The sequence below is a fragment of the Lethenteron reissneri genome, chromosome 36 (assembly GCF_015708825.2).
Source record: "Lethenteron reissneri isolate LAM-NWPU_2019-01 chromosome 36, ASM1570882v1, whole genome shotgun sequence".
Classification (NCBI taxonomy): domain Eukaryota; kingdom Metazoa; phylum Chordata; class Hyperoartia; order Petromyzontiformes; family Petromyzontidae; genus Lethenteron; species Lethenteron reissneri.
The window spans coordinates 1,307,044-1,320,461 of NC_083814.1; the positions used below are offsets into that span (position 1 = coordinate 1,307,044).

The following is a 13,418-nucleotide window of genomic DNA, read 5'->3' on the forward strand; positions in this document are numbered from 1 at the left end:
AATATTTCACGATGAGAGCCTAGCCTAACTCTGCCTATGACCCCAGTTACACAAACGTTCTTCTACGTACCTCGTAGCTGTACTCATGGCGTCGCACGGACGCTGTAAGAGTCGGAGGGAGAAGGACGAGTGAAACCCTCGCTTATCACTGCCTCGTAGCAGCACTCGTTGGCATCACACGGATGCTGCGAGCGGCTCGAGGAGGCAGGACGGCAGGGAATGGGTCTGGATCGCCCGGAGGTTGAAGACAATTGGACTCACCGTCCCAGGGCACCAATCTTTATTCTCTAAACTTCAAAGGCCCAGGGTGACATCATACCGCGCAGCCAATCGGGTGCTTACCCGTGCTTCCCGTCGTCGTCCCTCTCCACTGTCTCTACCGTGGCCTAATCCCCTCACTTCAAAGGCCCAGGGTGGCATTGTACTGCGTAGCCAATCGCGCGCTCTCCTGCGCCGTTTACATGGAGGGCTACGAGGTCTGCTGCTGCTGCGGCCCCTCACCCATTGTCCTCCCGTGCTCATTAATTATAACCCACTGGTCTGCCCTTCTGGCCTAATATTCCACCCTCCGCCTCTCCCAGTATCATGAGTAATTCATTGCAGTTGGCCCAGTGAACCTTTTCATTCTGTGCCCATACAATCTTAAGCCAATTTAGGGGCACTGCAATGTAACCTGTCCTGTGAGGGTCGACCAATCTCCTGGCACCGGGAAACCGTGAGACTCTCCCTCTAGGGGCCCTTCGGATTAAAACCCGATGTGCCAGGCAACCCCCCATCAGGACACTACGTGGGTGCGCTGTGTGTGGGTGTGTGTTTAGTGTGTGGCATTTGCGGAGTTGCTCTGTGGTTATGGCACCACAAGCCTATTGTACTAACTGTGGGTCTTAATGGGACATCAGGTTTGTGAATTTTTGGTAGCCCATAAAGTCTTGGTGGTTTTGATGCTATTGGTTTGATCAGGTATTGCTCTTCCTTAGGAATTGATGACTGCCCAAATAATTAAAACGATCAAAATACCGTACATTGTGGGAGAAACTGATAAACTAGCCAAATGTTTGGAAAAACCAAACATCCGAGTCAGATTTGGCACGGTACATAAAATACAGAATCTAATATCTGGTACAAAAGCTGTATTACTGAAGCTATAAACAGAAGGTGTGTACAGGATTAACTGCACGTATGGTAAATGTTATGTTGGGCAAACAGGACGAATGATCAGCACGAGACTAAAAGAACATCAGAGAAATATTAAATTATTCCAAATGCTACTGTCAGCAGTAGCAGAACACGCGCGCCAACAAGGACACTCAATTGATTTTGATAATGTTGAAGTTTTGTGCAAAACTAGCTACGACTGGTCAAGACTAATTAGAGAATCTATCGAAATTTAAAGTGATCAAAATAACTTTAACCGTTCGGATAGCTACCGTCTTAGTGCTGCATGGAAGCGAATCATCAAATGATACATTATTTAAATGCATGCCTACAAAGGGCAGCGTACTTCAATAGGGATTACCGTTGGTGGGGCTATTTTAATAAACACAATAGACAGGAAGGACAAGTTCAAAGGGCTTGCATAATGCACATACATAGTGTAATATACGTTGCCTCAATAATCCAACCCCCCCCACCCCATTGCGCAAGAGCGCAGAAGGGTGGTCAACACATCTATGCCTCTATATAAGGAACGAAACAGTAAGACTCCACCGTAAATCTGGCTGTCGCCTGATGAAGCTAGTTGTAATTACTGGCGAAACGTCGTACTCAGTTTGTAAATGGTGTGGCTTGGCTCTCCAACACACCGGCGTGCTGTACTAGTGACGAATTGGCATGTTATGTTTACGTGACAATCCTTACTAGTTGGCTGTGTCGGGTGGTGGCGGGTTTTAACGACACATTTATATATTTACGCGATCTAACCCAAAAACCTCTATTATGGATGATATTGGTCGCGAAGGCCTACGTGTTAAACTCCGTGGCCTATCCACGGGGCGCCACGGTGGCGAGATGTTAACTACCTCGCCTGGTATACAGGAGGGCGTGTGTTCGCTCCTGACCCTGACGCCTGCTGTAGATTTGGAGTTTGCAAGTCTCTCCTCCCGTGGTCGCGTGGATTTTTCCCTGGGTTCTCCGGTTTTTTCCTCAAAATTTAGAAACGTGCGTTTAGAGTATTTGGCTGTAATACATTTCGATGTGATAAGCCACTTCGTTGAGCTATCATTTGTGGCCAGGTCGCTTCTGAAAAAGAGCTACATAGCTCAGTGGGCCTTACCTGCTAAAGTAAAAATGTTTACATAGTTTTTAGTTTTTACCCACTGCTGGCCACATCACCATGTGCCAGATGCCGTATAAACATACGACTGTGGTGACAGCAGCAGTGCATGCGACGATGGTGGTTTGTGCTTTGCGGTGAATAAATATTATCTGCGACCAATCACAATTGCCTCTGCGGGCTCGGTTAAGTGACTCGACATGAACCAGGCGCGAGTGAAATGTGGTCTGCTACGGGAGCTGGGGATGGCGTTCAGTGCTGAGATTTGACCGTGGAAATTTGTAGAGCAGCCATGAACATCAACCGAGCCTGGTGACCCCAGGCTGATGGTAAATGCCATCGCAGCAGCAGCAGCAGAAGAAGCAGCACGGTAGTCCTCGCGTGCTGCTCGGCGAGAGCTGCAAGCAATGAAGTCGCAAAGACTCCTTCAGGTTGCACGCCGCCTGCAAAGGGAAACGTTTCGGGGAACGCTGCCGACGGGGATTGCAGCCATAAGCCGGTGGCGACGGTCCGCCTGCCGTGCGGCAAGAAGACGTCCACGCGAGTTTGTCCGTGCGCCATGCTACTGCTGTAGCTGGACAGCAAGTGCTGGTCGCGAGTAGCACCTATCAAGGCCGGTACGGCACACGAGGGGGTGGGTGGCCAACGCCACGCCCGGCCACCTTTATCTACCTAGTGGCAATGTTTTACACACCTCATTTGTGGCTGAGTCGACCTAGGGGAAGCCTGTTCAGATAATCGTCACTGTTTTTGGCCGTGATCGGGAATCGAACTGGGTTCGCTCGGTTCGTAGTGCAGCGCACTCCCTGCTACGCGACCGCTATCACGCACATACACAACCACAAAGGTAAAAAGCCTCGTTTGGGTAAACGTTTCTTCCCAACATGTCTATTGTTTATTGTGTAGAAACCACGTGTAACATTCATTTTCATGCATGCAAAGAGTTAACAAAAGTGGCAATCGTAGCATTTCCAGTCGTCACGACAGCACGTGATCCAGAGCTATTGCTTATTTAATTGAGTATTTTTCTGAGTACAGTGGGGTGACTCAGTTAACGATATTGGTTCCACGAAAATCATCCTTAAGTGAAATTATCGTGAATCGAGAGCATTTTCGTGATTTTCAATAATTTCCTGCTTAATTTGCACACTAATTGTTTTCTTCACTTCCTTGTCATTTCAGTAAAAAAACACTCAGTATTTAAGAGAGCTGTTTCCATAAGCAACGCACGTAAAATATTGAAAAGCTAGCAGCCAGTTGCTATCAAAACGCTCATAAAAGGGCAGGTCGCTGATTGGCTGAGGTCTGCTGCCTATTCCACTTAGGAGCGTTCCGATTGGCCGAAACTGGAAGGAACCGCGTGATATCGTAAACATATCGTTAATCGAAAATGTATCGTTAATAGAAACAATGGGGGCACCCTATGGGAGGCAGATCAATAATCAAAACATCGTTAATCAATGGCATCGTAACCTGAGGGACCACTCCGCTTGTTTTCCCAGGAAACTCTTGCCGAGTCTCAAGGCTCTTGCATCTGTCAGGGTCCTGCCAAGGTTCCGCAGCAGGCCAGCGACGTTGCTGTAACTCCAATCGAGCCATTTTCCGGTAATATTTCAGCCTTAGAATATTTGGCCAATACCGGTGACAAATTGTGTGTACTTTTTTCTATTTTTTTGCTATGGGAGGAAACTGGAAAACTCAGCAGAGGAAACCCACGCAGAGCAGGGGGAGAGACAGAAACGCCACGCAGAGAGGCGCCCGAGTTGAGACTCGAACCCATGTGCTTGTCGCTCTGAGGCGATGAGTGTTCACCACTACGACACCCTGTGTCTGCCGCCCTGGTTAATCGTTGGGAACCCAGCGCAGCGGAATACGCAACAACGAGACGATTCCTTGAGGACCGTACGTTGTGTTTTTGAATTGTATTAGCCTTGCTGGGGTGCAGCAGTCAGTGGTGGTTTAGGGCGCCGTGCGATGAACCCAGAAACTCGAGTCTGAATTCTGCCTCCTGTTAACATCAGTGGCGAGTTCATCAGCTGCCTGTGTGAGTTCCATGATGGACAGTAAACGTTTTGCTCAGTAAGTACCTTAAGCGCAAGAGCAGTGAGGTTGGACGTCTGAAAAAAGAGCTCATCGGAGTCCTCGAGTATGAATAAATATTCTAATTCTGTTGTCTTGATGTTGCTATCCGATTTCCTATGTGAAAAAGTATGACTTCATAATTTGCGATTTTATTTCGAATATGTTGCATTTAAATATTGCATTATTTCATTAAAATCTTAAATTACAAAAAAAGTTAGAAATAGTAAGCTTATCACAACCACATATTTAAAGTGTCTCTCAACAACAAAAAATTGCAAGCATTTTTCATATAAAGGTATTACAAGTTTAACTTGGGATCTGGTTTAAATAATATCAGAACCATGCAGCGGGGAGCAGTTCACTGCACTACGAACCCAGGAAATCCAAGTTCTACTCCAGGTCACGACTGACCTCCACGGCGAGTGATAACTGATCTGGTCTTTTAACGCCCCCACCCCCACCAATTTACCAACCAGCACTGACCGGCATGGTGAAGTATGGTCAAAAACCCCCATGACAGACACTGCATTGGAAGTTCGGCCTACCAGCAGTGGATTCACAAAGGGCTGTAACTTGGAATTCCTTTGGAGGCACCAAGATAAGTTTTGTGACAAAGTCAAAAGTAGTTTCACTCTTCAAGGAGCATTGGGGTGGCATTCGTCTCCATTTGTGGCTCTGAATCACTGGTGGGAATTCCACATTCCCGTGGTTGGAGACCGGTCTATCCAGAGAACAACCACTGTAGACTTCCAACAGAGTCATAATAAATCGTCTATGGTGTGATGATGGACTAAACATTTTTATAATATGCAACTTAATGCAAAATGGTAAAAAAAAAATGTTACTTAACACAAAACAGGATTGCAAACGGGTGGAAAGTGAAGCGCAGCCGAGAGGTAACGAGCGATACGTTAGCGCCCGAGACGCAGTGTTTGAAGCGAAATGCTGCCGCCTGTCCCCCTACCAAGCCAGACGTGTAACCCAGGGAAACTGCAGTAAGTCCTCGCGTTATGCGTGGCGGTGTTCATACTATCATGCGTTTTCGCGATGACGCGGTTCCTTTCATCGTGAAATGGAGAACTGCACACCGTTGTTATAATGGAGGACGCACCTGTCGTTATAACGGGGAATGTGCCTGTCGTTATAATGTGGAACATATCCGTCGTTATAATGGGGAACACACACCATTGTAATAACGGGGAACGTACACCATTGTAATAACGGGGAACGTACACCGTCGTTATAGCGGGGAACGCACACCGTCGTTATAACTCAGTTTCTGAGCGATTGATGATGAACTACTTTCTTGAGCTGCGCCACTGAGCGGTGGCAATACAGCACGTGGAGTGATACCCAACGGGGGGAAGGGGGGGTGCGGCTGCTGGGGACCTGCATCCCGGCCGATCTAGTCCATGCTCCCACTGTACTTGGCCACAGCCGGCTGGTTTTGCATTTTGTGAAGCTGGCTGAACTTGTTGGCGAAGTTCTTGTGCACGATGTTCCAGTTCTTGGTCGTCGACGACATCCTGCGCTTGGCCGGACACTCGTCTCTCCCGTCGTCGTTCCGCGCGAAATGCCTCTTGGGCGACATTTCGTTCCTCTCCTCAATCCTGCAACGGAGAGATCACCTGGCCGTCAGTCCGCACGTCGCGACATCGAGCGATCGTTCCCATTGCACCACATCGCAGTGGGTGATATGATGTTCAGGCCCTTAACCCATATATTTAATTCGCCTGTCAAGAAGCCACCATACCAGTTCAATGAAAAACTGCTTTGGTTCGCCCCCTCAGCCGATATCACCACCGATTAAACTATTTGAAAAATCATTAAATACCCAAATAAGTACATACATTTCAGAAAATAAGCTGTTGCATCCCAAACAATCAGACTTCTGCAAAAAACCCAGCACAACTACCGCTCAACAGTCTCCTTAGACTTTGTTTTCAATAATCTAGAGAGCAAACAATACCGTGCCTGTCCACTCCTGGATTGATCTAAAGCATCTGACAACACAGACCACAGCATCTTACTAAATAGACTTAGAAGCGTGCGCGATTCACCAAGCGCCTCACTTCAAAAAATCAGATAGCATCCACTGGTAACCTGGTGTCAAACACAATGGGAATCACTAAGGGTCTACCTCAAGGTTCCATTCTTAGACCTATCTTGTTCTCCATTTCTCTGAACGACTTGGGTACACAATTGGAACATTCTACTATTAACGCCTTTGCGGATGACACCATTTGATGGTTGCTGCCCACTCCCCTGAAGATGTGTACAGGAAATTTAAAAGCGCGTTTAATACAATTAATCATCAACAAATCGCACTAAAGCTGGTTCTGAATATCAATAAATCAAAAGTTATTTATTTCTCTCTAGGAAAAATAAAACCAGCATTTTTCCCCGAAGCTATGCACGCTGGACAACAAACAAATCGATAGACACTAAACTTACTTTCCAGGAACACATTGAACACACTGGGAGGAATTAAAATTTTAAAACTAGCTTTCTTTACAGACATAAACGTTGCTTACCAGCTAAGTTTCGGTTAGAGTTGGTAAGGCCTACCTTACTACCATTATTTGGTTACTGTGATGTGTACCAATCTGCCTTCAATACCACGCTCATTCCCACTTATCATTCCACTCTAAGATTTGCTCAGGATGCCGCTTACAATATCCATCATTGCGACTTGTGCGAAAAAACTAAATTAACATCACTCCACGATGGCAGACCGATTCACCAGGCTTTGTTTATCAACAATATCCTTAGCGGTAATTCGGCAGAATATTTGTTGGATCAGTTGGCACGACGGGAGGGCAGACCTCTTAACCTTCGGAGTTCAACATTACTTCTGTTGAACGTTCCCTGATATAAATCAAGTTTTGGTGAACGAGCGTTTTCGGTGGCTGCCCCCTGGACTGCGGAACATTGCCACAAAACTTGGTCTGCAGTGACTGCTGCCCGTCGCTCACTTCAAATCACTAATTTTAAGTGAATTCCGTCCTAGCCGCAAATATACAAAGCGTTAGACAACATACAAATATTAATTGCTTGTAAGCTACCACTGTATGTGCGTTGCTTGCACTACGTTTGTTAGATGGATGCTGCGCTTTTTATTCCTAGATTAGGTCGTATCAGCATTACAATTAATATGGCCGATTTAAATTAGTATTTTTTTATAGATAAGTGTGCTATTTGATAACAACCAATATTTAATATATATTTTTTAAAGACGATCATTTTTATATTGTGTTCATGATTTGCTATCTATTTTTTATTTCCCTTATCTGCTATTATTTATTATTGATGTATTTTTACTGTGACCTTGTTGCATTTGTCAGAAAAGTGGCAGTGTTGTTCTTTGTTGATGAAACCGGTTTAAGGGCTTCTTGGCTCGCAGGGTAATTCAAAATAAACTACTACGACTGTCTGTGCCACGTCGGCTCAAAGGGCGTGGGGGTCATTTGTGTTTTCGTTTGTTTGTCCATCCACCCCACACCTCGGATTAAGCACGGTTGGCTACGTACGCTGCGGAAGAAGTTAAATAACATACAACATACATACAGCCAAAATTGTGAAACTTCTGTGGAGGGAGGCAGAACTATTTAACTATTAAACTATTTTCTGTTTCAGAAGCGACCTGGCAATCACAAATGCTTGCTCAACGATGTGGGTTATCGCGTGGATATTTATAGCAGCCAAATATTCCCAACGCATGTTGATTCTAAATGTGGAGGGAAAAACCGGAAGACTCAGAGACAACTTCACGAGACCACGGGGAGAGAAAGAGAGAGAGAGAAATGCAACCTTAAAATATACAGCAAGCGTCAGGGTCGGGATCGAACCCACGACCTCCTGTATACCAGGCGAAGTAGTTAACATCTCCTAGACGCCGAAATAAACTTCCCTGCGCCATGAACTCGCTGACACAAGTTCGATTCCTGGCCACAGCTAACGTCGGTGGTGAGTGATATCTGAACCGGTCTTGGCCCCTTAACTGGGGCTTCACCGATCTGCAATGACGAGGGTGGTGATGTGTGGGCCAAAGCATACCCCACAGCCCACACAGCATGGTGAAGCCTTCGTCAGCAATTAGTTATTTTATTATTTTTTAACAACGATAATACTAAAAAGGGCAAGACAACATTATCGGGAGGCAGCCCACATAGATCACAGCAACACCGACATCGCAGGTCAGGAGTACCGATAGCTAACAATGGTTGCTGAATCTTAGGGTAATGATTCACATTTGTAGTCATACTTAACAATTAATTTAGCTGCCTTCCTGTGTGTTTTTAATTTCTTCACACTCCCTTAAGGAGAGGGATCTCACCGGATGTACCACCGATCCCCGTCCAGACCCAGCTCCCGGCCTGGTATCCCCGATCGCATCCACAGCCACCGTGGCACCCGAGACTCCAGCAGCACCGTCGTGGCAGCGATCTAAGTCACAACAGAGGATTCGTTCGTCTCGCATCGATCAACGCCGACTCAGATTGATGAACGAGTGTGGGCACAGGCCCGCGTGCACTCGGTAGTGGTGCCTTTAATCAGGTAAGTTATGATTCCCTGTGATGAGATTGCATGTGTGTTACGAGCTGGCAACACTTTACGATTCTGGAAACCTTCACTCGGCAAACCACCAGCAGCGTAGTAGACCAGAGGAGGGCAACCTACAGCCCGTGGGCCCGTGGCCACACGAGGTCTACACCACGTTTAAGTGGTCCTTAAAAACGACATTCATCTCTCACTGTGAGCATTCTATCAGATACCAGATGTTAACGTCTGCGACCTGGCGGCACTGCGTTCCTCACGTTCGCTCATTCGCTCACTTGAGCCACTGCCAGGGCCCTCTCTCCCCCCACTCCTCCGCTACAGCCGGCGACATCGGACGACTCTTAAGGGCTGCGCGGTTGAGCAGGTAAACTCTCGCGTGCTTTGGCAAGCACACCATGACTGCTGCTGCTGCAGGCACCTTCATGAGTTTCGTGGTGGCTTAAGGCGCCTCTGTGATTGTGTGACTATGTTGCTGTGTGACCCAGGACGTGCTCTCTGTTGGTTGGGGGCAAGACAAACTGTTCTACATCCTCCCCCCCCCCCCCCCCCCGTGCCGCGAGACACGGCCTCCTCATAACAGTCCCCCCCCCCCCCCCACAGGAGCCCGCCGCGGATGAATGTGCGAGTGACCTGTGCCTTCCACAGCTCCACGCGCTCGTTGGCGACGCGGAAGTGCGTGTCGCCCATCATGGCGATGAGCAGGTTGAGCAGCAGCAGGTACGCGAACACCATGTAGGCCAGGTAGAGCACGATGATGATGGCGGGGAGGTTCATGTTGTTGGGGATGGGCAGGTCCTTGAGGCCCATCATGAGCTGGCTGAGCGTGAAGAGCGTCGTCGGGTAGTTGCGAAAGTAGATGAAGATGTTTGAGTCGAGGGAGTCAAAGGCCACATGGAACTGCTGCCGAGGGGCGACAAGCGGGAGGGAAGAGAGGCGCGCCAGCCACGAACGCCGCCATCCAAAGGGGGGCTTTCGACTCGGCCGGGCATCGGAGCCGGCGCTTATCTCCTTGAGCCAGCGGTGGAAGATCCGTTTAACACATAGTAGGAGTAGGCTTTCGCGACCAATATTATCCATAATAGAGGTTTTTTGTGTTGCATCTTGTAAATATAAATGTGTCGTTAAACCCACCACCACTCGACACAGCCAATTAGCAAGGTTTGTCACGTAAACAAAACATGCTAATTAGTTACTAGTTCAGCACATTGGAGAGTTGGAAAGTAAACCCACAACAATTACAATATTTACGCGATCTAACCCCCACCCTCCGCACGGAGGGTGGGGGGGGGGGGTATCCATAGAACACCCGCTGCCAACTTCGCCACAAAGTGGTCCTCATTTTATCGACCCCCAGAAGGAGGATAGGTTGAGCTTACCCCCAACCAGGATTTGAAATCGCAACCTTTCGATTGCGATTGCGAGCCTCTCGCTCTGCCGCTGAGCCGCATGGCCGCGCGTTACGTAAAGCTCTATTATGACCGGTGCAAACTCCTCTAGGTGTTACGGACATTATGCGCAATATTCGCAACAGGGCTTGCATGCAGTCACGCTTGATATCTTATACAGGACACATTTCTGTGTGCCGAGTAAAACAAGCCCTCGGTAAGAGCTTTGTTTATATTTTTGAACCAACGTTTGAAATGGCCCAGTATTATACCGGAGCTAAGCATGGTTGAGTCTCGACAGTGCTTGGATGAGTGACCACCACATACAACACGCGTCACGGGCTGTGGTCCTACACTAAGGGCAGAAAACAAATACATCGCACTGTCCCTATGCTACAATGCCTACACTCCCCACCAAACTACACTGGCTTATGGCTGGCCATCGAACAAAAACGGTCACCGCATCGCGTGTATTCTATTGCGCTTCTGTGGCCGTCTGGAACGCTCTTCCTTCCAATATTGGGAAGCCACTGGAGCTATGCACTTTTTAATCTAGATTGAAAATTCATTTCGTATTTAGTTTGTTGTCCTTGCCCCGTACCTACGATTAGCGCAGTTGGCAACGTACGGTGCGAAATAAACTCAACATACGGTACATACATACAACCCGTGGTGAAGTACGCTCAAATAACTCCTCGGAGCCGCACGGCATGGGGAGGCCGCTCATCCAGCACTGGAGTGATGAACACCTGCACGTGTGTCCACGTGCGAGCCACGTTCCCATATCCGCGTGCAACCTTTGGTTTTGGTGTTCAAGCGGCGGGTGGAACACGACGCACGAGAGCCTTGTGCACAGGAAGGAAACCGATGCCGTCCGGCAGAGGTACCGGGTACTCGAACAAACGCCGCCCCGCAACAGAATTCACGCCACTTACCGGCGGAGAATCCCAGCAGGACGATGATGAGGAACATGATGAAGCGAAGGAGATCGCCGAAGAGCATCTGTCGTAGGTGAAGCACAGCAAGGTTTGGGGTTCAACAAACATGCATCACGATGAAGCAAGGTGGGGATTTATGTAGTGCCTACGTGAGGTCGCAACCTCAAGGTGCTGCGTCTGAATGTATGTAGAACTTATTTCACACCAGTACGTAGCCAACTATGCTAGTCGGAGGAATGGGGGAAGGACAAGATGTAGTTATAGACAGAGAGGCTGTCAATCACAGGCCGAGGAGGAGATGGCGAATGTCTCGAGCCTGGACTTGACAGGGACAGGCTGCCGACAGCAAGGTTGGATTATGGACTGGGCCAGTGGGACCAGTGCATCTGGGGCCTCGGACTACCAGGGGGCCTCCAAGCCTCAGGCCGCATGCGGTGCGTGGCCCAAGACTTCCAAAGGAAGTTGAACGCCAGTGCGCAAGTGAACTATTTGTCTTTTGTCAACGTGACACATTTTTTACTGATTGGCCGTGTCGGGTGGTGGAGGGTTGCGACACATTTATAAATAACGCGATCTAACTAAAAAATTGTAATATTAATAATACTGGTCACGAAAGCCTACGTGTTAAAATGATGTCATAGTGGAAAAGGTAAATGCACTCTCCGCTGCATATCCATCAGACCGGGACATGAACTTTGCCAACGAACTCATCCAATTCAAGTCTTTTATGTCTGACTCTGAGGGTGCCCAACTAAATTGCTTGAGATTTTTCAGGCACTTAATCTGCAGTCAGTGTTCCCCAATGTTTTTGTGGCACTTCGGATTTTTCTAACTTTGCCAGTGACAAACAGTCATGGTGAGCGAACATTTTCCCGTTTAGGCAGAATAAAAAAATTATCTGGGGAGTAGCATGTTGCCAAACACGTCTCAGTTCATTGTCATTTTTGTCAAAAATCAGACCTTGTCAGACAGCTAGATTTTGACGATCTAGTTGATGATTTTGCGAGGAGGAAGGCAAGAAAGACACCAATATTGGAAAGGGGGGGGCCTCCAAAAGACATGTGCCCAGGGGCCTCACGGGACAATGATCCGGCCCTGGCCGACAGCATGGGTGGCTGGGGGGAGTTCCAGAACACGGTGGGGGGTGGGGAGCAGCACAAGACAATGAGTGTCCTTCCCCTGAGTGAAGCTCGCCTCAATACAGGGAGGTGCGAGGAGGGGTAAAGGATGCAATGCCTATATGGAGGGGGGTCAACTCTCCTGGTAATAGCTTATCAGAGTCGTGTCTGTGCTAATGTGTAGGGGAGTGAAGCGGTTGGCCCGCTGTGTTACAAACCCGGCAACCCGAGTTCGATTCCCGCTCATGGCCAACACAAGTAACGAATATGTGAACTTGTCCTGGGCCTCCTCTAGGTCGACTCAGTCTCAAATTATGACTTGATACAGAGTGTAAACATTGCCACCTAGGGAGACAAAGGCGCCCCGGCGTGGTGTTGACCACCCACCCCCTCGTGTGCCGTGCTAGCCTTCATAAGTGCTACTCACTAACAGTACTTGCCCCAACATTCTGTTAAGGCTATACAGGGGATCTTTGTTTTGTTTTTGTGGGAACCAAATTAACATAGCAACTAGACTAGAAGAGTGTGGTCTTTGGGACAAGGCAATGTTCCCCTCTGCCGATGCGAAAGCTACCTAGAATGTACCGTATCATGCCAGACCTCACAAACTAAGCAGGTATCGAGCCTGGCAAGTGCTTGGATGGGCGCCCCACCGCGCGTAGCAAGCGCCATACGCTAGAGACCACAGGGCAGAGGCGTAGCTAGGGGGAAGGGGGGTACATATGTCTCCGGGCGCCAAGGTAAAGGGGCACCAAAATGAGGCTGACAACGTTACATTATAACTTATTGCAGCAGGCGCGGCAGCCTGAAACTACTGCACAAATCTACACCTCAACCTAAAAGTTTTAATATCCCGCCACACACAGCCTACATGTCATGGTATTACATTTTTGTACGCGCGCCTATTAAGAATTTACATGGAAGAACGTCCCAAACAACAGACAGGCGCAGTCTTTCAGCCTTAGTCACTGGCTTGTTTTTTGGTGGCGGAAACTACGACGGCCTATTTTTAGTTCTTATTAGTGACTCCACGCTCCAGGCGGCTGCAGCAGTCGGAGCAGCC

At 48.2% G+C, this 13,418-nt stretch overlaps 1 protein-coding gene across 1 annotated transcript in view; it reads right to left on the reverse strand.

Moving 5' to 3' along the window:
* Nucleotides 1-3,138: 3,138 nt before the first annotated feature.
* Nucleotides 3,139-13,418, reverse strand: part of LOC133351044 (transient receptor potential cation channel subfamily V member 5-like) — a 49,044-nt gene continuing 38,764 nt past the window's right edge. The window contains exons 13-17 of the mRNA XM_061565929.1: nt 11,235-11,301; nt 11,047-11,048; nt 9,545-9,811; nt 8,691-8,800; nt 3,139-5,964 (exon numbers count right to left, since the gene is read on the reverse strand). Of these exons, the coding sequence (XP_061421913.1) occupies nt 5,760-5,964; nt 8,691-8,800; nt 9,545-9,811; nt 11,047-11,048; nt 11,235-11,301 (651 nt within the window). The 3' untranslated portion in view covers nt 3,139-5,759. The remainder of the gene's footprint in view (nt 5,965-8,690; nt 8,801-9,544; nt 9,812-11,046; nt 11,049-11,234; nt 11,302-13,418) is intronic.